The sequence below is a fragment of the Ochotona princeps genome, chromosome 12 (assembly GCF_030435755.1).
Source record: "Ochotona princeps isolate mOchPri1 chromosome 12, mOchPri1.hap1, whole genome shotgun sequence".
Lineage (NCBI taxonomy): Eukaryota > Metazoa > Chordata > Mammalia > Lagomorpha > Ochotonidae > Ochotona > Ochotona princeps.
Window position 1 is genome coordinate 41,961,290 of NC_080843.1, and position 24,623 is coordinate 41,985,912.

The 24,623-nt window shown below is 47.5% G+C and overlaps 1 protein-coding gene across 2 annotated transcripts; it reads left to right on the top strand.

The window, feature by feature from the left end:
* Window positions 1–970: 970 nt before the first annotated feature.
* CNMD (chondromodulin) lies at window positions 971–24,318 on the top strand. 2 transcript variants are annotated; one of them, XM_004577446.4, is made up of 7 exons: window positions 971–1,094; window positions 1,376–1,516; window positions 8,141–8,281; window positions 13,076–13,189; window positions 17,136–17,289; window positions 20,434–20,597; window positions 24,088–24,318. In XM_004577446.4, the coding sequence occupies exons 1-7, from the start codon at window positions 1,023–1,025 to the stop codon at window positions 24,301–24,303; spliced, it is 1,002 nt and encodes a 333-aa protein (XP_004577503.2). In that variant the 5' UTR covers window positions 971–1,022; the 3' UTR covers window positions 24,304–24,318. The 2 variants fall into 2 exon arrangements, with proteins under 2 accessions (XP_004577503.2, XP_004577504.2); XM_004577447.4 differs by having other exon boundaries at window positions 24,091–24,318.
* The last annotated feature ends 305 nt before the right edge of the window (window positions 24,319–24,623 follow it).

Consider the following 24,623-nt stretch of genomic DNA (forward strand, 5'->3'; position numbering starts at 1 on the left):
ACCTCTAGCTCAACTGGTCCACAGCCTGCCCTCCTTGACTTCCCTGTATCTACTGGTCCCTGAGTCCTGCTAGCTCTCTGCCTCTTCTCCCTGCCCTCCCAGGCCCAGGCCATCCCACCTGTCATCCTACCCCCCTGTCCTCAGCATCTGCCATAACTGGGTCTTCCATGATCCTTCAACACTATCTCCTCCTACAGCCCTGATCACCAAATGGCCATGCTCTGGATCTCTCCAGCCCCCCATGCACCTGCTCCTCTCCCTCACGGCAGCCTCAGCAGAGGCCTCTGCCCAACACAGGGGAAGAAAGCCCAGGGCCAACTGAGACAGTGTGTCATCCGGTCCCTACAGGACTCTTCCCCAAAGAGAATAAACTGTTCACTGACCCATTTAAAAACATGTGCACACCTGTGTTAGTCATTCCTTTGGACACAACAGTGTTGGGTGGGGGTTAGGTCATTGTGGATTCTGTTTGTTTAACTTAGTCAACCAAACAGAATGCACTCTTTGTTCTGGCCTCCCTAACTCCTTCTCTTCAACCTTCCCCACCCCCCAACCCCCACCCTCCACCCCCTTTGTGGCATTCATCTTTGCTGCAGCCCTAGCCTAGAGACACCTGTGACAAGGAGCCATGTCAAGTCCTTGATCCATACTCTAGTCCCAGGGACCAGTGCCAAGGTGGCCTACCTGTGGCACAGTATCCCCTCTCCAGCTGCACAGACCCACTCCCTCAGTTCCCTCACTTGCCTGCCGGTGCAGATTCTGTGGAAAACAGCCAGCACAGCTCTGAGACTGGCCAAGGGATCTTGGGAGGAAGACTCAAGTGCTCAGGGGGCTGCCCTGGGAGGGTGAGGGCGGAGTGAGGAGAGGGGCGGCGCTGACAGGGGTGGGGACGGCTGGCCCGGCCCAGGCGGGAGGGTCCCCAGCACGCGTTGAAATGCCCGCTGGGACAGAGGGGCAGAGAGCAGTGAAGCCCGCCGAGCCTTCGCGCACCACCGCACTCCGGTTGCCTGCCCGCCACAGTCATGCCTGAGCACTCGGACAAAGTTCCCATTGCTCTGCTGGGGCCCGACGATGTCGAGTTTTGCAGTCCGCCGGTGAGTACCACCGCCTGGACTTTTGTGCCGCTGAACTCGTGTCGTATTGTGTTGTGTCGGGGGACGGGGCCCATCGTGGGTGCCCAGATGCATGCGTGGGTGGCGCAGGGGCCACAGGCTGCCCAGGCAGACGCGGTGCGGAGTGGGCAAGGGAGGAAGCACCGTCCAGGTGACCCGGAGTGCGAATTCTCGGGATGCTGGACCTCACCCTCGGAAGAGCGTGTGGCGAAATGGGGGCACCTGATGAATACACCCCGACCCTCTCGCACCCCTGCCTGCAGGCCTACACCACTGTGACAGTGAAGCCCTCTAGCCCAGCGCGGCTGCTCAAGGTTGGGGCAGTGGTCCTCATCTCAGGGGCGATGCTGCTGCTCTTCGGGGCCATTGGGGCCTTCTACTTCTGGAAAGGGAGCGACAACCATGTAAGTACAGAGGGCGGCGCGGGTGGGGAGGTCTAGGCGAAACCAGAGTGTGAGTGGCTGAGGCTCTTTGGCCCCCGGGGCACGCTTCCCTTGGATATATCCCTGGCACTCCCTCTCTTGCGCCAGCAGCTTTCCTGTCGCGGGCCCCCCTCCGTGAGGCAGGGTTTTCAGCAAAGTCTTGAGCAGGGCAGTTGAAATTGCAGGGATGGTTGGAGAAACTGCTCCCGGCCTGGAAAGCCAGTGTGTGACCGGGATGCGGCCTCAGTTACGCAGACAAGGAAGGGAAAAAACGCTGAGACGGCTCTCTGACAAGACTGCACAATTCACATCAAGAACAAAGATTGCAGGGGGATATTCACACGCATCATTTTGGATGAACTCGAATCTTTCAGAAAATGTGTCTATGTGTGAGAAAGAGACAGAGAGAGAGAGAACCTGTCCATTAAAACTCTCCCTTCTCTTAAGCTTGCTTCCTCAGAGGAGGCAAGTGTCTGTAACAATCAGTTCTTGCCTGCTCCCTTGTGATTGAGTGGTCAAGGTTTCACTAAAAGCTGCCCTACTTTCTTTGTATGTATTTGTTTATTTTAAAGCCTGGTGGCTCCCCAGGAGCACATGGGCCCCTTCTAACCCGACTGGGCAGGGTTCCAGTGTTCTCCAAATACTCCGCATGTGCTCACCTATGTGAAAGAGGGCATTTTATCTTGATGACCATCGATGGGTGTGCTATGAGCTTATCTCAGCTAATGGAAAAGCATTCCATCTCCAGCGTGCACACAAAGGGCTTTCTAATCACGCTCCTCAAAGGATCTGTAGCTGCTGCTCCGCCCGCCCCCCTTCTCCCACCATGAAATTCAAAAAGCATGAGCAGATTCCAGTACTTAGAGAAAATGGTGCTGAAAGCAATTCACCCATTTTACACATCACATCTTCTGTAGTCACTGCGTAATTTGTATTTTTAACTCAAATACCTAATGTAGATAAGCAGGCCATTTAGCACTGAGTCTGTTTTAGAGACTATATCAAATTTGCCAGCATCAATTTGTGAGATTAGGGTTGCACTGTTGTGTGTGTACTTGGAAAGTGCCTGAATGTATTTGTATTTTCAATACAGAAGCCAGGTCAGATGCTTTTTCTTGAAAGCAGCAAATCTGAACAGGATTTCAACATCTGTATCTCCATTAAGCAGAGTTTAGATTGTCTTCACTTTGTGAAATTTTTAAACCATTTTTTTAAATATTTATTTATTTTGGGCCCAGCATGATAAACTAGTGGCTAAATTCTCACCTTGCAAGCACTGGGATCCCATATGGGTGCCGGTTGACATTCCAGTTGCTCTACTTCCCATTCATCTCCCTACTTGTGACCTGGGAAAGCAGTAAAGGAAAAATAAAATGTATTTAATTTTATTGGAAAGGCAGACTTACAGAGAGAAGGAGAAACAGAAAGATCTGTCTGCTGGTTCCCATCCCAAATGGCCACCTTGCCCGGCGCTGAGCTGATCCGAAGCCAGGAGCTTCTTCCGGGTCTCCCATGTGGGTGCATGGTCTCAAGGCTCTGGGCCATCCTCTATTGCTTTCCCAGACCACAACCAGGGAGCTGCCAGGATACAAACCTGCGCCCATATGGGATTCCAGTGCTTGAACGGGGAGGATAAGCCAATTGAGCTATTGTAACCCTCCATCCTCTTTTTTTTTTTTAACCATCTCAAAGAAATTTGTCAGAGAGACCCCAGCAGAGACAGACCAGAAGAGAGAGCTCTCTTATGCTTGAGTTCCCAGTGCCTGCAGTGGCTGGGGCTATGCTGGAGCTGAACCAGGAACCAGGGACTCAATCCAGGTCTCAAATGGGTGGCAGGAACCCAGTTGCGTGAGCTGTCATTGATGCCTACCAGGAAGCTGGTGTCCCGTCCAGAGCAGGCCTCGTACCCAGGTTCTCTGATGTGGGACAGGGGCGTGTTAACCAATGTCTTAACCATACACCCGACCATCTCCCCCTTCCTGTGAGAAATCTGATGATCCAGAATGTAAATGTTATATGTTCATGAACAAACCCTTCATGGTATAGGTTATCTGAAGATAAAAAATAAGCATTGCCTTTTGTTTTTGTTTTATAGAGATTTGGGACATGATATATATTAAAATATCATTTGGAATATAATGATTCAAGGCACATGTAGTTTACTGGAAAGCTTCTAAAAAGAGTCTGCCCAGTTATATGGAATAAGTGGGCTCATTTTTTTTCATATCTTTGCCATAAGCCAGTGGGTTGTCTGAAAGCAGTATGAACTTTTAAGAATACAGAGGAATAGTGAATCACATCTTATTGCCAACAATCGAACTTATTGCTGTTTCCTAGATAGGAGAATGAATAAGAAATGGGAGCATTTTTTTTTTCTCCCAAAATATGTGATGTGGATCCATATTACTTACTTCTGTAAAACAAATTGCGAATGTACTAACTAGAGTCAATGTGATGCCAAGTATAAAGTACATTCATGGCATTGCTCTCCCTCAACACAACTCCAAATCATTCAAGAAGCATCCCCACAAAGGGAAGTCTGTGTCCAACAGAAGGCCTGTCCATGCCGGTGATCTGGGCAGTGTGTCCGTGCCGGTGGATGGCCCACTGGCTGGGCAGTATGTCCGTGCCGGTGGATGGCCCACTGGCTGGGCAGTGTGTCCATGCCGGTGGTTGGCCCACTGGCTGGGCAGTGTCTATGCCTCAGCCTTGCCGTGTTGGGCTGTGCAGGAGAACCAGTGGTGACTCAGCATCTCGCCCTGGCTTCCGGACCAATCCCCTTCAGACTGGCTTTCTCCTAACCAGGGTCCACATGTTGAGGCCATTTTTCATGCCTGCTAATTGTAAAGAGAGCCAGGCAGTGAACCATGGAACATTACTGTTCATGTAAGATAGCAGACAGCCCACCCTTTGGGGAAGCAGGAGGGGAGCATTGCTGGGGCCTTTCTTCTCAGACCAATTTTTCCAGACATTTTCCCAAACATTATGTAATTAATCTTATAAAACCCAGGCCTTATTAAAAACTCATTAGCAAATATCCTTGGCTGTGAAAAGCACCCTATTGAGCAGAATTTTGGCAAATAACAAACCTTATTGTACTAGGATAGAAATAGCCTTAGGTGCCAACGGCTCCACAGGCTTACAGCAAAGAATGCAGCCACTGTTCCAGCAGCCCAGCCCGGAGCCCAGCACTTTGGGAAATATGAACTGCCTCTGCCCTGCCCGCTTCTCCCATGGCCTCTCAGGGAGTCCCTATGCAGTGTATTTCACAAGCAAGGCGGGATGCAGCTGTGTTGCAAGAGATGCAGTACTTTGCTGGGGAGCTTTTGTTAGAAGGCAAATGACAAGGGTAATGGAGAAGGAAAGTGAAATGAAGAGCACTGGCCACTCTTGAACGTTACCACCCCATCTCCTTAAGAATCAGCAAGAATCTGGAGGCCTGGCATGGTAGCCAAGCAGCCAGAGTCCTCGCCTTGCATGCACCTGAATCCCATATGGCCACTGGTTTGTGTCCCGGTGGCCCTGCTTCCCATCCAGCTCCCTGTTTGTGACCTGGGAAAGCAGTCGAGGACGGCCCAAAGCCTTGGGACCCTGCATGCATGTGGGAGACTCAGAAGAGGCTCCAAGCCCCAGTTTCGGATCGGTACAGCTCTGGTTGCTCTGGCTATTGTGGCCGCTTGGGGAGTGAATTATCAAATGGAAGATCTTCGTCTCTCTCCTCCTCTCTGTATATCAGACTTTGTAATTAAAAAAAAAAAAAAGAATCACCAAGAATCTGGAAAGCAGTAAGTTCTTCCATGTTGCATTGCTTTACCATTACATGCTTATGTGCAACACTTCCTTTCCTTTTTTTAATAAGGAGCCTCTTCTCTCCTGGCTGGAGGATGCTTGTCCCTGCTGGACTCCTTTAACAGATCCAGTCTTCATGAACTCCTGTAAACAGGGAGACAGCACAGAGCCTGCCTTCTAAACCTTACCTGTAGGAAGCATGGGCTCAGCCAAGGAAAACAGGTTTCCTAAACATGGCTGATCCTAAGGAGCACCTGAGGAGCAACGTGAGGACAGGTTGATGGGCTTTGCTCCAGCCTGTGCACTCGGAGCTCGCAGAAGGGCATCTTAGGGCAGCAAACGGCAGGCATCCCAGTTGGGCAGAAGAAGGGAAGAAAGGGGTGCGAGGCACGGCTGAGCTGAGAGGCGCTCATCTTTTTTGTCCCAGTGAATGAAGGCTGCTGCACAAGAAGGCTGCTGGAATGCAAAGCTGTGGCTGCGCCTCTGTTGATCCAATTAAATAGTGCTCTGTGGGTCTTGGGATCAAGAGTTTTCTACCATTGGTGAGTCAGTAGCCACAGATATGTCTTGCAGCGTTTGGCCACGTGGCAGTTATTCTCCGTAACGATGGAGGAAGCGCAGGCTTGACTCACACCCCAGCTGCTTGCAGTTCTCACTGACTGGCCTCTCCTGCAGCAGCAGGTCCACCATTTGCATTCCTTCTCTCTTAAAGATCTATGTGTGCAAGTATATATAAAATATATATATAATACATGTATAATTTATATGTTATGTGATGTACCTTTAATTAACAAAGTTAATTAAACTGAAAATAAGCTTCTGTTGTGCTCCAAAATTTTGAAATCTGTGCATGGTATTTTTATAATATGCATTTTCAATGAACTTTTTACAAGCCCTTCATAAGCATGAACAAATTTATCTTTTAAATCTGCTTTCCACTTACTTTGAGCTACCCTCATACAAGATAGATATATCCATAAGATAGCTATACTTCTGAGTCCAAAGACTCCCACCACATGAAGACCTAGCAGGGCACAGCCTACTGGGCAGGAGCAGAGGTGGAATATTTTTAAGCCAGTGTAGTAAAAATATGTCTAAATTGGGGCAGATTTGTGGCACAGTGTGTTAAGCCACTATTGGGACTTCTGCACCCTATATCAAAGGGCCAGTTTGAGGCCCAGTTACACCACTTGCAAACCAGTTTCCTGCTAATACACCTGGTAAGGCAGCAGTAATGGCCCATGTATTGGATCCCTGCCACCCACTTGAGAGATCTGGATGGAGTCCCAGGCTCCTGCCTGAAGCCTGGCCCAGCCCTAGCTACTGCAGCCACTTGGGGAGTAAACTAGAAAATTTCTGTCTCACCCTCTCTCTCAAGTAAGTCAATCTTTTGTTTACAGGCTAAGCTGTGTGAGCCCCTTGGGTCGTCTAATTTAGTGGACACCTTTGCAAACCAATTTTAAGCAGCAACTTTTCCTAATAAAATCCTATTGATTAATGCAACACGTAGCTCGGCCACTGTAGTTTGGGTGTGGGTAGGCTGGAAAGGCAGCTCACAGTCCCACCTGTTCCACCACCTCCCTCCTGTCCCACACCCGTGAAGCCTGCAAGCTCTACAGACATAAATGAAAACCATCTGTGAGGTCCGACTCCTCTGTCTCCATTCAAGGCAACTCCTAGTACCAGGGATAAGTGGTGTGGTCACCTGCTTTTCCTACTGCTGGACCAGTGCTCTTCTACAAGGTCAAGTTCCCTCCCCCTCTCCCACACAGGCTCACTGTAACAAAGTGTGCTACAGCATATGCTGTCCCACAGGGTCATTAAGTCACTCCCATTTGGAGCTGAAACAGATGTGTACATTGACCTTGCTCTCTACGAATGCTACTCTACAGTAAGTATGAGTTTTGTCTGCAGTACTTACTATAGACTAATCTTGATCAAAGGATTTTAAAAATATGTTTAAAAGCTTTCTCACATTGAGATGCCATTGCCGACTTGTTTAGACTTGCCCACTTAGCTCTCTGCCTCCTCGGTTTCCATCTCTCCATCAATGGTTGTCACTCCATCGAGCTGCACGGTAGAACTGAGCTCTATAGGAAGAAACATCAGTGCTCAACCCCATCCCCAAGGTTCTGGTCTGACTGGCTCGGGATGAAATGCAACCATGGCACCTGGCGAGTCTTTCCCAGATTGATTCTTTCTTTCTTTCTAAGATTTGTTTATTTTTATCGGAAAGCCAAATACACAGAGAGGAGAGACAGAAAGATCTTCCAATTTGCTGGTTCACTCCCTAAGTGGCCTCAATGGCCAGAGCTAACCTGATCTGAAGCCAGGAGCCAGGAACTTCCTCTGGGTCTCCCAGGCATGTGCAGGATCCCAAGGCTTCAGTCTGTCCTCAACTGCTTTCCCAGGCCACAAGCAGGGAGCTGCTGGATGGGAAGTGGAGCAGCTGAAGCATAAACCGGCACCCATATGGGATCCTGGCGCATGTGAAGTGAGGATTTATTCACTAGGCTATTGCTCAGGGCCCACCCCCCTCCCCCAGATACTTCTAATGTGCAGCCAGGATTACAAAACTTTGAGCTATTTGAATAAGTATCAAGGACTATGAAAGGTTTTACCTTTATGGTATTTTTAAAGAACTCGCTGAAATGAGTAATTGGTATATAGATGAAGTCCTTGTAAATGTGTTACTGTAACAGGAGGTGCCTTGTATCTCTGAAAAATATGAGAGGCCGCTCATCCACTGCAGGTCTAGAGATAAGCCTTGAATTGCTGGAAAAAGAAAGCATCACTAACTCTCATGTTCACTTGCAGATTTACAATGTCCATTACACCATGAGTATCAATGGGAAATTACAGGATGGGTCAATGGAAATAGATGCTAGGAACAACTTGGAGACCTTTAAGATGGGAAGTGGAGCTGAAGAAGCCATTGAAGTTAATGATTTCCAGAATGTAAGTATATTTCATGCATTTAGAGAGTGTAACCAGGCAAGCCTGAGGGACTCTTCCAGAAGCAACCTCTTACACACACATGCTAGAAATAACCACCCTTGATAGCAGGCCCCATGCCCACATGTCGAAAAGACCACACTGAAAACAGCTCCTCATGGTGAATTCTCACACTTCAAAAAAAAAAAAATTTTTTTTGGTATTCTAAATTTTTTGGTTCTAGGAAATAAGACATATTGGCCTAGAAATCAAAATAAAGCTTAATTTTAAAAAATGAACATTGAAAAAAGTAGGCTCTCCTGGGAATTATATAGTCTTGGCAGAAAGATTTGAAGGGCCTATTCCATTCCCATCTGTTTTCTCTAATGTGAATAAAATGCTGAAATCATTCCAGAAGGTTGCAAAGCCAACAGCTTGAATTTCTAAAGAGGTGAGAAATTGTAATAACCTAATAATCTCATCAAAAACAGGTGGGATCTGTGACATACTGTTCTCAATTCTTCTAATTGCTCATTTAATCCAGAAAATTGATTTTGGAGACCTGTTAATGGCACGTTTTCTGTCCGGGGCCTATTACATGTAAAACACTAGAATTTCCTTTGAAAGGAAACTTTTGTTTTTACCAAAAAAAAAAAAAGCATTTACAAGCGATTAGAGATTTTATGCTATGCAGTTATGCTTCTACATCCATCTGCAAATTAAAGTGTCACTCCAGCCTAATTTCCTGTTAGGGACAGGCAATCTCATGTTGCAACAATGAGAAAGAGGCATGATTCTCTGTGGTCTCCCGTTAAAGTGTGTGAAACTTCATAATGATAAGAGGCTCTTGGAAATAATGTCTCTTCAGGGAGTTTATTGGTCCACAAACATTTCATCGGCCCACCTTATTCTGACTGAGGAGAACAACTAACCATGTTTTTCATCTGAATGAGAGCACTCCTCTTTTTGGTACCAAGACACACACCTCACAGGTCCTTGTGAATCCCCGGCAGATGCCAGCGCGTTAGCCCCTGTGATGGAAGCTGGCTCTGCGCAGGGTGATCTCCGCCCTGGGGACAGGCTGTGCAGCTCTGCATGTGCCCTGCTGTACTTGGTGTAATCATTGCTTTGCAAATGATTCTGGTCAGTGCACAAGTATAATTTCTCTAGACTTATTAAAGGCTTTTACTGCAGGACCCAGGATAAAGACAGTATTTCTTTGTACTACTCAATCTAAACTAATAAAATGTGACTCACACACACACATCATTCAGTCCGGAGCAAATCTGTATACCTACAATGTGTCACCATATCAATCTATGCAAAGGGAACTATAAAGATGAATAAGAAAAAGCTCCATATCTCTGGACAGGTTCATGTATCAAGAATATATTTTTCAAATAGTTTAATCCCAAACCTGTATTTCTGTTTTATACTCTTTGGACTCTTTCTTATGATGCTATTGATTGTGTTTTGTTCCCATAGACCAACAGAGCTACAAATATTTTATAAACTGATCAATTCTTTCTGATAGCATCCACATAGCTCTAAGTCAGAACTGGTGAGTAGAACATGGTTTTGATGGATGGTACCTGTTACGGGTTTAAACAAGCCTGGGCTTTGGAAAAAGCATGGGTCAGCTTCTGTGGTACCTGCTGTGCCTTTCCCCCATACTTAAAAGTATCAGTCAAATTCAGCAAGGGTTGGTTGAGGCCTACTGTGTGCAGAGGACAATTCTAAGCATAGTGGATGCAAAGACGACTGATACCTCCCAGTCCAGCCCAAGAGGCAAACAACACGGAATGACTCTGGGTTGGCCTAGGAATCATGAAGATAAGCTGTGGGTGAGGGGCTGTGGAGCTTAGGAGGCAGTACTGCTCATGGTCAGAGCAGGCTTGACTGAGACAGTAATTTGAATCAGATCTTGGGGAATGATTAGGACTTCAACTGGCAGAGGGGAGTGGGGCAGGGGGTGTGATTTCAGGCTGGGAAGAATGCACATGAATGCACAGACCTGTTCCAGAATTCCAAGTAGCCCATGGCAGCCAACTGTAGGGAGAAGCAGATGTGAATGGAGGTGGGGCCAAGTTATGAAAGGCTCTTGCTTGTAAACGAACAGCCTCCCTCTTCACCTAGGGCCCCACTCAGATCTCGCCAAAGCCCTAGGGGAACAAAAAAGGGAAAAGCACTGAAGAAAATGTACTCTGAGATTAAAACTGGGCAAGGTCATGGTGTATAAGCTTATAGGTCAAACTTCTTGTTGTTACTTTAAAATACGGTAGAGGAATATTTAGGGAGAAGTTATACGTGCTTACAGTTTTGGAGGCTCACAGTTCAGGATCGACAATTGATGGAGGCTGGCAAGGTGTGGGCAGGCAGGATCACAGGACAGGCCCAGAAGCACACTTTCCCTGCACCCTCTGTGGCACCCTCGGTTGGTTGCCAAGGCATGCTCATTTGTAGGTTGATAATTTGGGATGACCTGTGAATGATGCTGTAAATATCCAAATAGCTCTCAACAGGAAAGGCTTCTCTAGCCTGCATGATGTCTCCTTAAAATGCCATATGATGTGATCAGCACAATCTGGACACCTTGCCCCAGCAAATGTAATCCAATCATTTCCCAAAGGCCCTACTTGCAATGCCAAAACTGGACCAAGAATCCTTGAATCCATTAGCAATGGGCTTTGGAGTTCAGACATCTGCATGAGTTTGGAGAGCCAAATCCTATCCAGTCTTAACAATGGGTCATATTCTAGCTTACATCCACACAAGCACTGGTGTTGCTGATTTAAGTTAATCCGCCTCGGATTCGGCTCCCCATTTATTTAACAAATATCCTGTTTAGAAATTAAAAAAGAATCAACGCTTGTAGGTAGATGGGTATTTACTGTACCATTCTTTTGCCTTTGGGGCTATTTGAAAATCTTGATTTACAAAGCTGGAAAAAAGCTATAACATGACCTATCTAGTTGCTAAGTAGGTTGTTGATTTAAAAAATCAATACAGCCTCCAAATGTAACATAAGGGAAAAAATGAAATGAACATAATTTATAAGAAAATACAAACTTCCTAAGAAAATGGCTTGCTCAGCCTGATGCACCACAACACATAATACAGTCAGGCCTCATGTCGGTGGTTGAATGATTTTCAATGCTGCAGCCTAAAATGCAGATAGACACAAGTGTGTGATGGTAAATTAGCGGCCATGTGACTTTCTCAGTGGACCAAGGTGCTGTTTTCTTTCCATTTCCACAGTAACTTTCTGGCGAACTTGCACATGAAGACTATGCTAACAATCACATTGTCTTTATATGTAAAACAGCGCTGGGTGTAGACAGAAACACTAAGCAGGGTTTTACCTTCAGGTCCAGGATGGGTAGTCCTTGGGGACTGCCCCAGGTTGGGGTATCTGGGACCACTACCTAGAGGAAGCCAGGAGCATCCCAGTGGTGACCACGATCTTCTCATGGGCCAGGACCACTGGCACTCCTTATGGATTCTTGGTTTACTCTATAGACATAAGATTCTCTAACAAGAAAGTCTGTAGAGCTAAGGTGCGTCCCTGACTCACCTGACAAGAACGCTAGATCCCTGAAATCTTTACCACCGCCTTCGTTAGTGACCTTCCTCACTAACACCAGCTCCCAAGGCCTGGCTTGTTTGCAAAATACACAAGATGTGCTTGGCTTTCCTGAGCTGCACTTAGTTCCCCCTGTTTAATCTTGTGATGTATCTGGCTGCTTGATGTGGATTTGTGCTAGACACAGTGGCTAATATGTGTGAATCCCTTCCCGCAAGTCAGCTCCCTCCGGGGTTTCAGTTCTCGGCAGTGTGCAGGCTGTCAGAACTAACTCAATACTGGCTTCACATTGGGCGCTGTGGATCCTTCAGTAGGATGAGCTTTCTCCCTGGGAGGTGTGATAACGATTTTCTGGTGCTGCCTCCCGCGTTTCTCATGTCCAGAGGACATGAGTGTTTGAAGTTAAAAGAACACATCACATGGACACTCATCTCTCCAGTCTCTTTCTGTTTTCCCAGTGATTAGTCCTTGATTTGCATGCGGAATAGGAGCAGCTGGCCTTTGCGGAGGACGCCAAGGGCAGTGGTTCTCAAAGCATGTTCCCGTGGTCAACAGCAGTAGCAGCAACTACCTCTGAGAACTTGATGGAAGAGCAAGCTTGAGGCCAACCAAACATAAACTACAGAGCCCAGAGCTCTCTGTCTTATATAGCAAGTCCTCCAAGGGCTTTTGATAACAAGTACTCTTTCTCCCTAAACTGGTGGTCTCCAACTCTGGCTGTAATTAAAGACACTTACACAGAGGCTAAGACCATTGCTGTCTGGGCTGGGAGCCAGATCATGGCCAGGCAGGTGTGCTCTCACAGTCTCTGCGGGGGACACTGCTGCAGCGAGGCTGACAGGTGCAGGAGAGGCTGCAGAATCAGGAGTGAGCAGTGAGGACAAATCCGAGAGCCAGGAGCTTCTTCTGGGTCTCCTGCATGGGTACAGGGTCCCAAGGCTTTCGGCCTTCCTCTACTGCTTTCCCAGGCCACCAGCAGGGAGCTGAACTGCAGGCAGAACAACAGGAACTAGAATGAGGGCCCACAGGAATGCCAGTGTTTCAGATGGGTTAATATGCTACACCACTAGCGCTCTTATTTCCTTATTGTTGGTCCGTAATACTGGAAGTTAAGTTTCACGAGAGCAGTGATTTCCTATATCCAGCACCTAGAACAGTGCCTTGCTGACAACAGACATTTAACACATTGGTGAAAGAAAACAAACAGAAACAACAGGCCTGCTTTTCTCTTTTAGGGCCTCACAGGGATCCGCTTTGCCGGCGGAGAGAAGTGCTACATCAAAGCACAGGTGAAGGCTCGCATTCCCGAGGTGGGCACCGCGGCCCAGCAGAGCATCTCTTCTGAGCTGGTGGGTACTGTCAAGGGCACAGCTGCAAGGCCTGGGCACTCAGCGTGGGAAGGCCAAAACCTCTTCAGTCTCTAGTTCCCAGATAGGTGGTGATGAGGAGCCAGGTTCTGCCAAAAAAACTTAAAAGTTTGTCATGCAGCTTCCCCACGATCATTCTTCCCTGGTCTGGCTTGGAGAAGTCACGTTCCCAAGCGCAGAAAGCGGCCTGACCCTCACCCGGCTTTGTGTCCCCTGATGTTAGGGACCTTGCTCAACAGAGGTTCCTTTTTTTTTTTTTTTAAAGATTTATTATTTTTGGAAAGCCGGATATACAGAGAGGAGGAGAGACAGAGAGGAAGATCTTCCATCCGATGTTTCACTCCCCAAGTGAGCCGCAACGGGCCGGTGCGCGCCGATCCGAAGCCGGGAACCTGGAACCTCTTCCAGGTCTCCCACACGGGTGCAGTGTTCCTCCCAATGCATTGGGCCGTCCTCGACTGCTTTCCCAGGCCACAAGCAGGGAGCTGGATGGGAAGTGGAGCTGCCGGGATTAGAAGCAGCGCCCATATGGGATCCCGGGGCGTTCAGGCGAGGACTTTTAGCCGCTAGGCCACGCTGCTGGGCCCAACAGAGGCTCTTGAGTAAAGGGACCCCAGGAGCCTTCTTGCTTCATCCACGCCTCCTGTCAGGGTGAGGTGTCTGAGCTGAGAATGGTGGCCCCTGGGATTTCATCCTGCTGCGTCAAGTTCAGGCCAGAGAAATGAGCTACCTACCATCCCTCTCCTTCCTTTTCTGTGCGCAAGGCCTGTGAGGATTTTTTTTCTGCCTTAATCTTCCACTTATCATTACCTTTGAACTTGGTGTTCAAAATGTAAGAATTGCAGGCAGAGTCACTTTACATGTTCTTATAATACATCAGGGTCACAAAGTGGTCCCATCCATGTTTGTCTTCCACTAGAGTGGTGGCAGGGGATGGTGGGAAGAAACCAGGTTTCAGAACCTGAAAGAGCGGGGGCTTAACCCAGCTCTGACATCTCCTGTGGGTTAGGCTTCTTTCAGCCTGTTTTGCCATCTGTAAGCTGGGGGTATGCACACTGGGCCCATGTCCTAGAAGTTGCTAACTAACAAAAAGACAGTTCCTGCTTGTTATTCTTAATTTTATTGTGATCCTCTCCGAGCCCTCCAGTATCCCAGAGAGGGAACTGGAGCAAGTAGCAGCTCCCTTAAGGCAAAAGAGGAAAACTGTGGGTAAGCCAAGGTGCCTGGAAACTGCCCGATTGTTTGCCCCCAGAGGAGAGGCAGCAGGTGTCTGCAAACAAAACAAAGCACAGCTCACAACAGACCTGAGAGCATCTCAAAGCTGCCCACCCCAGCCCCTGGCTCATCGTTGCCACTTGCAGTTCCCCCTGCCTTTATCCCCTGAGATGCTTCTGTCATTCTGTGCAACTGACTGGGTTCCATCCTGCCCCTTGTGAGTACTGCTCGCAGTGTCAACTTGCTGAGCATAAACCTGGGACCGCAGCCTCCCGTGGTGTCATCCTCCGGCTCCTCTCACTGCGATACCCTTCCCTGACACCCGTGAATTCTCATGCTGGCCCTGTTTCCCACACATGGACCCAGGGCTAGCTCTCCTGGCTCACCAGCCACAGCTGACTCAGACCTAAACTCAAATGTGCAGTGTACCGTCTGCCTGGTTTTTTTCTTCAAAGGAGCTTTTTTCCCACCTTTTGATTTAAACGAAAGCAAGACCTTGCCACTGTACAAAATTGAAGAGAAACAGAAATAGAGAGAAAATCTCCCACAATTGCATATCCACAGATAACTAATGTTAACATTTTGGAGGGTCCCCTGTGTGTGTAACATTTTTTCCAGAGGTAAAGTTAAACTTCTGTACATTGTCACTTCAGCTTTTCTAAAATGCAGATCACAATGGCTGACATGTATCATCAAGGATTTTAACCATCTTTCTCTCATGAACACTTCACATACCTCGATTTCCCATTTCAGGAGATAACGACTGTAATAATTATTTTGAATTCAAAAATGATTCAATGTGGTATTTCTGCATCAAGATTTTTAAAATTTGAGGCAGAGGCCAAGCTATTAAAAAAGGAATATGTGGAGAGAAGGGAGTTCCTGCCTGTTCACTCCTTCCCTAACTGCCCACGGCAGCTACAGTAGGGGTAGGGCCAGCACCAGGAGTGGGCAATGCAATCCAGTCACCTGCGTGGAGGGCGGGCCCCCATGGCATGAACCACCAAGGCTGCCTCCCGGGGTCCGCGTTGCCTAGAAACTGGATTCAGGAGCTGGAGTCGGTTCAACCAGGCACCCTGATGCGGGATGCATGTGCCTTAACCACTGTAGGAAACACTTGCTCCGATTTCTGCATTTAAATCTTTGTATCTGATTCTTAGACCATTGAGATGAGTCGTCCATCTTGTGTTTTAGTCACTTAGATCATGCACAGTGGCTCCTCTTCTGGATAAAAACAAATCCAGACAGTTGTGTGTGCATAAGGAATGTCTATGGCTATGGAAAGCAGAAAACTGCAGGTATAGTAACTTAGACACATAGGGGGCACTTTTTCTCTGTAGAAAGCAGTGTATGAACAGGTGGCTGTAGGTGTTCATTTAGTGACTTGTCGTCTCTAGTATGCTTATTGTTTAAATCCTTCTTAACAGCCCCAAACATGGTGACATGGCTCAGCTTCACCCTGACTTCCAAAGTCAAGCAGAGGGTGGAGCAATGCCAGCTGTGACTTCAGCTTTAGTCAGCAAAAAATGAAGTGCCTCCAACCCCCTACCCAAGTCTGGCCTGGGTCTGCCTGCTTAGTGCTGGTCACCATGGGCCTTTGGGTGTCTCTCCTGGCACGTGGTGGAGTGCAGCCTTCACCGACAGCACAGTTATTGGGAAGGAGGTTGGGAGGCAACTGCAAGCATGAGGCTGACTTAACATGCATGGCTTGTAGGATGCATCTATACGCATTATCCCAATCAGCCCACTCTCCTCCACACACTTTAGACCATGATGGGGGAGATTTATGCACCAATTGCTCTCATAAATTTTTCATCAGCTTCCTATAACTTAAAAAAAAAAGATACTGTACTCAGCATTCATTTCCTGCATGGAATCATTTAATTTAAGGTAAATAACTGGATTACCTGAATGTTAGCCTCCTCCAATAACTTTTAAGTTGTTTTAATGCAGCTCTAGCCTGAGGGAGCAAGAGTCAATGAAGTACTGCTTTTAGCTAAAAATAAGGAGAAAACATTCTAATTTCTCCAACCCATTACAAACCAATAAATACATGAAAGCAGCAACCTGGCAAAGTAAATTTGTCCCCTGGGTTATGAAACCATTCTCAGCATCTCACTGCAGGAGAGATCCAGGGTTTAGCTTTTGAGTCCCAGCGGTGTGCTTGATGCAAGGAACATCCAAACTCCGTGTTGTTATAGCTGCGAAATGCAGAAATGGTTTATGTTAAGTAACACTTTGAACTGCAGACATTAAAGGACCAATAGCTTGCTTTTTTCCCAATTTTTTTTTTGTTCCAAAGCTGCAGAATAAAACCTCGCAAGATTTTTCACTTCAAAATGAAGGGTTCCTGTGTTCTTTACAGGAGTCTAGGGTCTGCTCGATTGCTTTTTCTCAAAAACATCTTTGATCAAAAACATCAGATTAACCTAAATCTTGAAGTTGGTATCAAGTAATTTTCACTTCATCCCAGGACACTCATATTCACACGCTGTAGCTGTAGTTACCGAAAGTTAGGGGAACAGGAGATGTGCCCAGCATTGTGAAACAGACAGAAGCAGGGCTGGAACTTCCAGGCGTGTGTGCATGTACCATGCATGCCTGCAGTTTTACATCAGTGTGTGTGTCCCTGTGCATGCCTGCACATATCATAAGTGTGTGTGTGTACCCTGCCGCCTCTTGGCTCAACCCCTGTCCTTCTTGTTGCGTGCAGGAGGGCAGGATCATGCCAGTTAAACAAGAGCAGGACTCCCTCATCTGGGTGGCCATGGGACAGCCTGTGCAGGACAGCAGCTTCTTGAGCTCTAAGGTTTTGGAACTCTGTGGCGACCTTCCGATTTTCTGGCTGAGACCAACGTATCCAAAAGGTAATGCATCCGAGGATCTCAGCGCCCCTCCCCAGGTCCAGCAGGGAGCATGGAGGGGGAGGGAGCAGGAGGCAGGCTCTCAGTAACGAGCAGGGGCAAGGGTAGAGAAGGCGGAGCGGAGGCAGCCCAGGTGCCCGGTGGAGGGGTGCTGGTGACAGCATGGCAGCTGTTATTTATCACACTCCCACTTGTTTCCGCAGTGCCCTTCACATCGGCTGTTTGCACCTTCCAATTTCACTCCCCCCTCCTTTTTTAAATTTTTTTTCTTTTTTATTCCTAAGGCATAGAATCGAGGGAATAAAAAGCTGTCATAGCACCAGCTCTTTATGGTGTTCCAACCTAGAATTATGGGACAGCCAAAAGCCGCTACTGAGATTCCTCAAGTTCATGGCTTTTGAGCAGTCCTGTAGAAATAAATGCGGGTTCTCTGGAGTTGAAGTAGCCACCGTTTGGGCTGCTTCCCCTGAATTCCACCTGGCTGCGGGAAAGGAAGTTCTTTGCCTGGCACAGCTGCGGAGCCATGCTTTCTGAAGAATTTTACTGAACGCCAGAAGAGAGCAGCATGGAAATTAAAAGAAAACCAAAACCAAAGCAGACTTGGAGGGGGTGGGCAGGGAAGGGAGGGCGGCAGGCTGAGGAATGGACAATATTGAACAGGTGCCAAGTTTTCATTTTCTGTAAGATGGAAGAAGTTCTAGAGACGGATAGCGGTCATGGGTGCAGAGCACAGTGAATGCACCAAGTGCCACTGAACTGTGCACGAAGTCGGTTAAACCAGTGATATTTCGTTGTACATATTTTTTCTCGAGAATAATAAAAGCAAACCCAGTAGGTTTAGGAAGTGCTGTTTTTCCACTCTGCAGTGACTAGCCTACTGTTTAGATTTACAAGTCCTATTCTCCTCCCAAGCCTGGAGAAGCTGGTAGGAGTCAGTGTCCACGTGGGATCCATGACAAAGTATACTATGATGTATACAGTGTATACAAAGTGTACAGCGGCTGCCCCAGCGGTGGGGTCGTCTGAACGCTGCTACCTACGCAATGCTGCTGCCATTCCCTCTCTCGCCCACACGGGGGTGCTACAACCCACAGGACGGCCACTGGCATTCCGGGGCTTTCCACTGCCCCACGTGCCTCTGCCTGGGATGGGCTTTGGGGCTCTCCGCCACTGTGTAGTCCAGGTGGACCAGTCTCCTCCACGCACAGCCACCGTGTGCAGCGCTGAGCACCGCCTCACCCACAACTGACTGACCCAGCAGCCGGCCCACAGTTGGGAAAGCCCCGTATGCACCATGTGTTTGTTCCGTGCACCTTGGGTGTGCCAGGGCAGACTAGGTAGGGCTCAACATCCACCCAGCGTTTTACACAGTAGCGAGGAAAGACATAAAATACTCTAAATTAAGGAAAATCGTACAGTGTGATAGAGGGAGCTGGGGGAAAGGAACAGGGCAGGGCCACGGGGTGGCAGTATTGAGAAGATGCTTATTAATCACCTCACCCCCCCCAAGGAAAGTTTTTCCCCCACATCCAAGGTGTTGCTCAGGTCCCCCCAGTCCCACAGCAGGCCCCCAACACTCAGGAAGGACATATACAATGCACGCTGGGAACATGGACAAGACCAAAATGTCCCTGCGTTAAAAGAGAGCTAATGCTGGGATATCACGAAGATGCAATGCCATACACACTCTAAATGAAGTTTTCTCCCCTCACCTCTCATAAATGCAGTCATATTTTACAGTCAAAATCAAGCCAGAATTCCCCTCTGGTAGTGCCCATCTTCCCACCAGTGAATTCTAATGAAAGCCCCTCTGCACCCACCAGCATCACCACAGGGCCCTTCAGCCGCTGCCCTTGGACTCGAAGCCAGTGTCAGATAGCTGTGCTGCTGGGGAGGGGACACTGTGGAGGGTGGCTGGACACTGGGACATGAGCTGGGAGTGTGGGGCACTGTGTCCAGGTACTGTTTCCTGTTCCTTCAATTTGGACCAAGAGCTGCTGGGGGCCACAACTTACGTTCCCATTTCATAGATAAAGAAACTAAAGCTCCTGATTAAGTGACCCAGCCAGGCTCGTGCAGACCTCCCGGCTGCCCATTAAAGACCTCATGACTAATACGGCCTGATACAATCACCGTCCTCTAACTTTCGGGTGCTTGCTGTATGTCTAACGCTGTGCTGGCACCTTCAGCCGCAGATCTTCACCTTCCCTGTTGCTCTGCTGTGAACTGCACCGTTATCTTCATCTTAGATGAAGCAACCAAAGCTTGGAGGGACACCCAGGTCTACACTGTGAGGTTCACTCTGCACCAGCCCTGAAGCAGTGTGATTAACCAGAAGCCACAGTTCACGCTTGACTCCTGGCTCTGCCACACTGCTCATGACCCCGACCAGGAAACTTGGTCTGAGCCTGGATGCCTTCACGTACACTGGCACCTGCTTCTTTTAATTCCACAGGATTCTTTTAAAGAATCATCACTCAAGGTCATGTGCCCCTGGAAAACTGAAAAGCTTTATGCCTTGTCTTATCGACCCATTAATAATACCTAGGGCTGCAAGTAATAGATTACCTAATCTACAGCGACTCCAGCAAACATCTACGTATGCGTGGCCCTCGGCTCTCTGGAGCCTGAGGCAGGCTGGCTCTTTATCCTGTGCCTACCACTAGAGGACCACAAGGTGGCGCTCCTCACATGTTTGTGTTCGAGACAGGAAAACAAGATGGAAGAAAGCACGTTACTCCGCTTTAGCCAGGAAGGAAAAGCTTTCCCAGCAACTGCGCTAGCATACTGTGCCTGTGCCTCGCTGCTGGGAAATGCCTCTCGCCGTTACTCCTAACTGCAAGAGTCAGGAGAAATGAGCGGTGTTTTATTTTCTCAACCCTTACACTGAAGGCAGGCAAAGAAACAAGGATACTGAGAATGGAGATTTGTCAGCGATGTTCTATTGTTAGCCTCAGTACTATACAAGCACACCGAGTTATCTTATAGTTCAACTGGTAACCCAAGGCTTCATGAGCATAAAAGCCATCACAAGAAAGAAATAAGTCTCTGGCCAGGTATGCGCGGCTATGTCCTTATGTTTTTCATGTTGATAGTTTTAATTTAATCCAGCCAAGTGAAGACATTAACTTGTAAAAATGTTTGCAGAAATCCGGAGGGAAAGAAGACAGGTGGCCAGAGAAGCTGTCCCCACCACCACCAGGCGGCCGCGCGGTGGCCTGCGGGGCAACCCGGGCCCGGGAGGAGTGAGCAACAGCAGCCACCCCGGCGCTCAGGACTCGGAGCCCTTCAACCCCGACAACCCGTACCACGTGCGTATCCCAGCCTCAGGCCAGACAGCCTGGCACAACCAGTTTCCACTTGAGGCCCGAATTGAGCACTTGGGGTTTCCCACCTGTTCGTGGCAAATTTTGTAAAGAAGGGTGAGAACACTTCAGGGCGGCCTCTGGGGTGTGAGGTCCCCGCTGGAAGCAGCCCTGAATTCAGAGCTGTTCTCTGTGCTCTGCTTTGCTGAGTTACAGCAAATGCGCAAAAACAAACTCCTATCAAGAACTTGCCTTAACACTGTTTCCAACGGTGTGCCCTGGAGGCATCCCACGGAAGCATTGTTCTCTTCCCTGCTGCCTGGCCTTTCCCAGGCCCCGTGCAGGCCGTGAGGAGCTGCTTTTGCCACACACACCCCGGGCGGGGAGCGGGGAGCTTGGTCCAGGCAAGAGCCAGACTCCTGCATTGATTAAAAACACTTTACACTGGGGAGACGTTTCCAAGCTTGACCCTGGGTACTGCTACCCTTCTGCAGGATGTGTCTACCATTGTAAGATTCTGCAGGGAGTACAAGTTCCTATTTCTAAATTGTTTTTAACATTTAGAAAATGAACACATACTTTTAAAATCAGTACAGAAGGGCACCGGAGTGTCCCTGCCAGCTTGCTTTTCCTGGAGCAAATAACTAACAATGAATGTTAGTCTGTGTAAGCACGCGCGCGCGCGCACACACACACACACACACACTTCTATACTCAGCTTTATCCCCAGTCGCAGTTTGGGAGGATTGTTCTGTTTCCTGCCAGAATACCTCAAGCATTCAATGACTGTTCACTTAGCAGGACCACAGGAGATGGACAGATTTACAGAAATCTAACTAGTTCTTGGTGGGCATATAAGTATTTCTCTTTGGCTACTGCATGCTGTAGAGTAAGCGGAGAAATACAGGCAAAGCTCTTGGCACAGAGCTGGGCACGTGAGCAGCATCTCCTTGTGCAGTGTTGCCAATGACTACGTCATTCCTCTCCTAAGCAGGTAATTATATCTTCAGCACAAATACAGGTTGATGTGTCGAAGGTGGGAATTTTACATTTTAACACAGGGTACCACATTGCCTTCCAAAGAATTAAACCAACTGTGCATGAGGACAAACGGCAACAAAAGGACCCATGTATTATCAAACTTTTAAAAAAGTTTTGCCAATCTGTCAGGTGTTAATTATATCCCCCAGGTGTTTATCTTGCCTGTCTTTAATTATGTGTAAGTTTATCTTTTCATATACAGTCATGTCTTTTTTTCTGCATAGTATATGCAGTCCCATAACCATTTCATGTGTTGCAAATGTATTGTAGAAAGATTTACAGCAAAATGTACCTAAAGGCTTACCAGAAAATTCAGGACATCACAGTTCTTCATTCCCTAATTTCAGAGAATAAAAAAAAAAATGAAGTCTGAATAGGTAAACAGAACTCAATGTGGTTTATTCCTGGGGTGGCTGGGCTAGCTGAGCACGGCTCAGGGGATTAGGGCGTCAGCCCTCTTATGAAGGGCTGGATGTGACTTTTGTCCACCCCAGTTCTGCACATGCCTTGAAAAACTCCAATTATGTTTTCTCCTTTATTCTATGTTGAGCTTTAAGCACAAAATGCTTAAAACATTTTCCCCCCACCACGGAGTCAGTCCTTCACATATTCCTTCAGGGAAAAACCTTGGAAGAGCCACCTCAGATTTCTTCCCAACTGTTTAGTCCTAACCTGTAAAGCCCCGGGTTAGGGGTACAGTCTTTGCTCTCCTCCCTCCAGCCCCCTGCCAGGGAGAAATCAATTGCCATTAAGGAGGTAGCTGTCTTTTTGCCATCCCAGACGAACCTATTTTAAGAAATGAGAAGGAAAGCTAGCGTGTGAATAATTTCTAAAAATAATGTTAACAGAGTAAGACAAGTTTTGATGACAAAATGTGATCACCAGCTTGTCACATACTATTAGGGAAATAGTGGGTGTGATGATGGCAGTGTGGTTACAGACATGTCCTCTTTTTAGGAACCTTCCAATGTATTTATCGGTGAAATGTCACACTGTCTTCAAGTCTGTTAGTCACTTCAGAACTCAAAGTAAATGTGACAAAAAAATTAAGAATCGTCAAAAAAGAAATCCCTCCATACAAAAATTAAAGGCTTCTAGATATATCAGAATCCGCCTCATGCAGGAAAGAGGCTTAGGGAATTTACATTAACCATCTTCTCCACAGGGTCCTTTAATGTCGCAGTAGAGACTGCACCGTTGGGGCTGGCACTCCAGTGCAGGGGTTGGGGAGTCAACATTGGCACCAGCATTGCACTCAGATCCTGTTGGAATCCCGGCTGCTCCACCCCCTTTCCATCTCCGTTAATGCTCCTGGGAAAGCAGCAGACGGCCCGGTGCTTGAGCCCCTGGCTCCCATGTTCAGCCTGGCCCAGCCCTGGCCTTGGAAGTCATTTGGGGAGTCAACCAGCAGGTGGCAAAGTTCTCTTTGTAATTCTGCCCCTGGAAATCCTTGGAAAAGAAACCCTCATAGACTCTAGTCCACTCCTTCCAGGATTATGCTCTCTCCAGCAGCAAAAATGGAGATTACCTGACTTTACATAGCTATAATTAAAGCACATATGAAATAGAAGATTAAGTTTAAGGTCTTGAAATTTTACTGTTTTTATGAGGCCCTTTTCTGAATGTCCCAGACTGGTAATATCCCTATGCTTGTAATAACAGCCTCATTGAACTGCTGAAATAAAAGCAGGAAAAACTAAGTGAATGGACAGCATTCTTCAGAACCAGTGCAACAGGAGCCACAATCTGCGGCTCCCTTGGATGGATGACCTTGAAAATGCACACCCTGGGAAGCCAGAAGTGCAGGAAGGTATCAGCCTGCCAGTGAGTTAAATTGGCAAGAGCAGAGATGCCACTTCTCACCCAGAATACTTTTGTTTTCCTATTTATAACATGCTCAGTAACTTCTGAATGGTAACAATGGCCAATCAAAGGCAAGGAGAAACTTCATTATGTGTTAAAGACCAAAAGCTTTCTGCTAATCATGATAAGACTTAATGTCAGAATGAATTTTCAATGATGGCAGTCTGTAAGATTGAAAACTGGAAAGACTATTATGCTTATTTTTTTCTTTTCTAAGATTTATTTTTTTGACAGGCAGCATTTGAGCGAGAGGGGGGAGAAATCTTCCATCCACTGTCTCACTCTCTGAATGGCAGGGCCAGGCCCAGACCAGGAAGCAGGAGCTTCTTCCGGGTCTCCATGAAGGAGCAGGGGCTCAAGGACTTGCAGCATCTTCCCCTGCTCTCCCAGCGCATCAGCAGGGGGCTACACTGGAAACAGGGCAGCCGGAACTTCAACGGGTGTCCATCTGGAAGGCAGGCAGCTAGGCACAATGCTAACGCCTTATGCTAATTTCTTTGAGCAATAAAAATGTAGGGAGATCTGAAGTAATGTGCAGACTATAATCTCATGATGAAAACAAAAACATTAACACTTCTCTTTTCTTTCACAGCAGCAAGAAGGGGAAAGCATGACATTCGACCCCCGACTGGATCATGAAGGAATCTGCTGTATAGAATGCAGGCGGAGCTACACCCACTGCCAGAAGATCTGTGAGCCCCTGGGGGGCTATTACCCATGGCCCTACAATTACCAAGGCTGCCGCTCAGCCTGCAGAGTCGTCATGCCCTGTAGTTGGTGGGTAGCCCGGATCTTGGGCATGGTGTAAACCCATTTATTAGGTGCTGTAACCAATAACTCAAGACAACCAAAGCAGCATGACACACTCTAATGCTGAAGGGACCAAAGTGTTGAACACTCAACATGAAAAATATTATTCTAGACATTTTTAATAGAGCATTTCTCAGTTGCTTTCCAAAACTTTAGCATATGCAAATATATTTGAAAGATCGGTTTAAGTATAAAATATCATCCTGCTACTTTCAAAAAAATTTTTTTTTGGCCAATGGGCTGGGTTATAAATCTTTCCTGGTATTTTGAAATAAACATGAACGATTTCACAATGTTAAAAATCTCATACACTTGGAT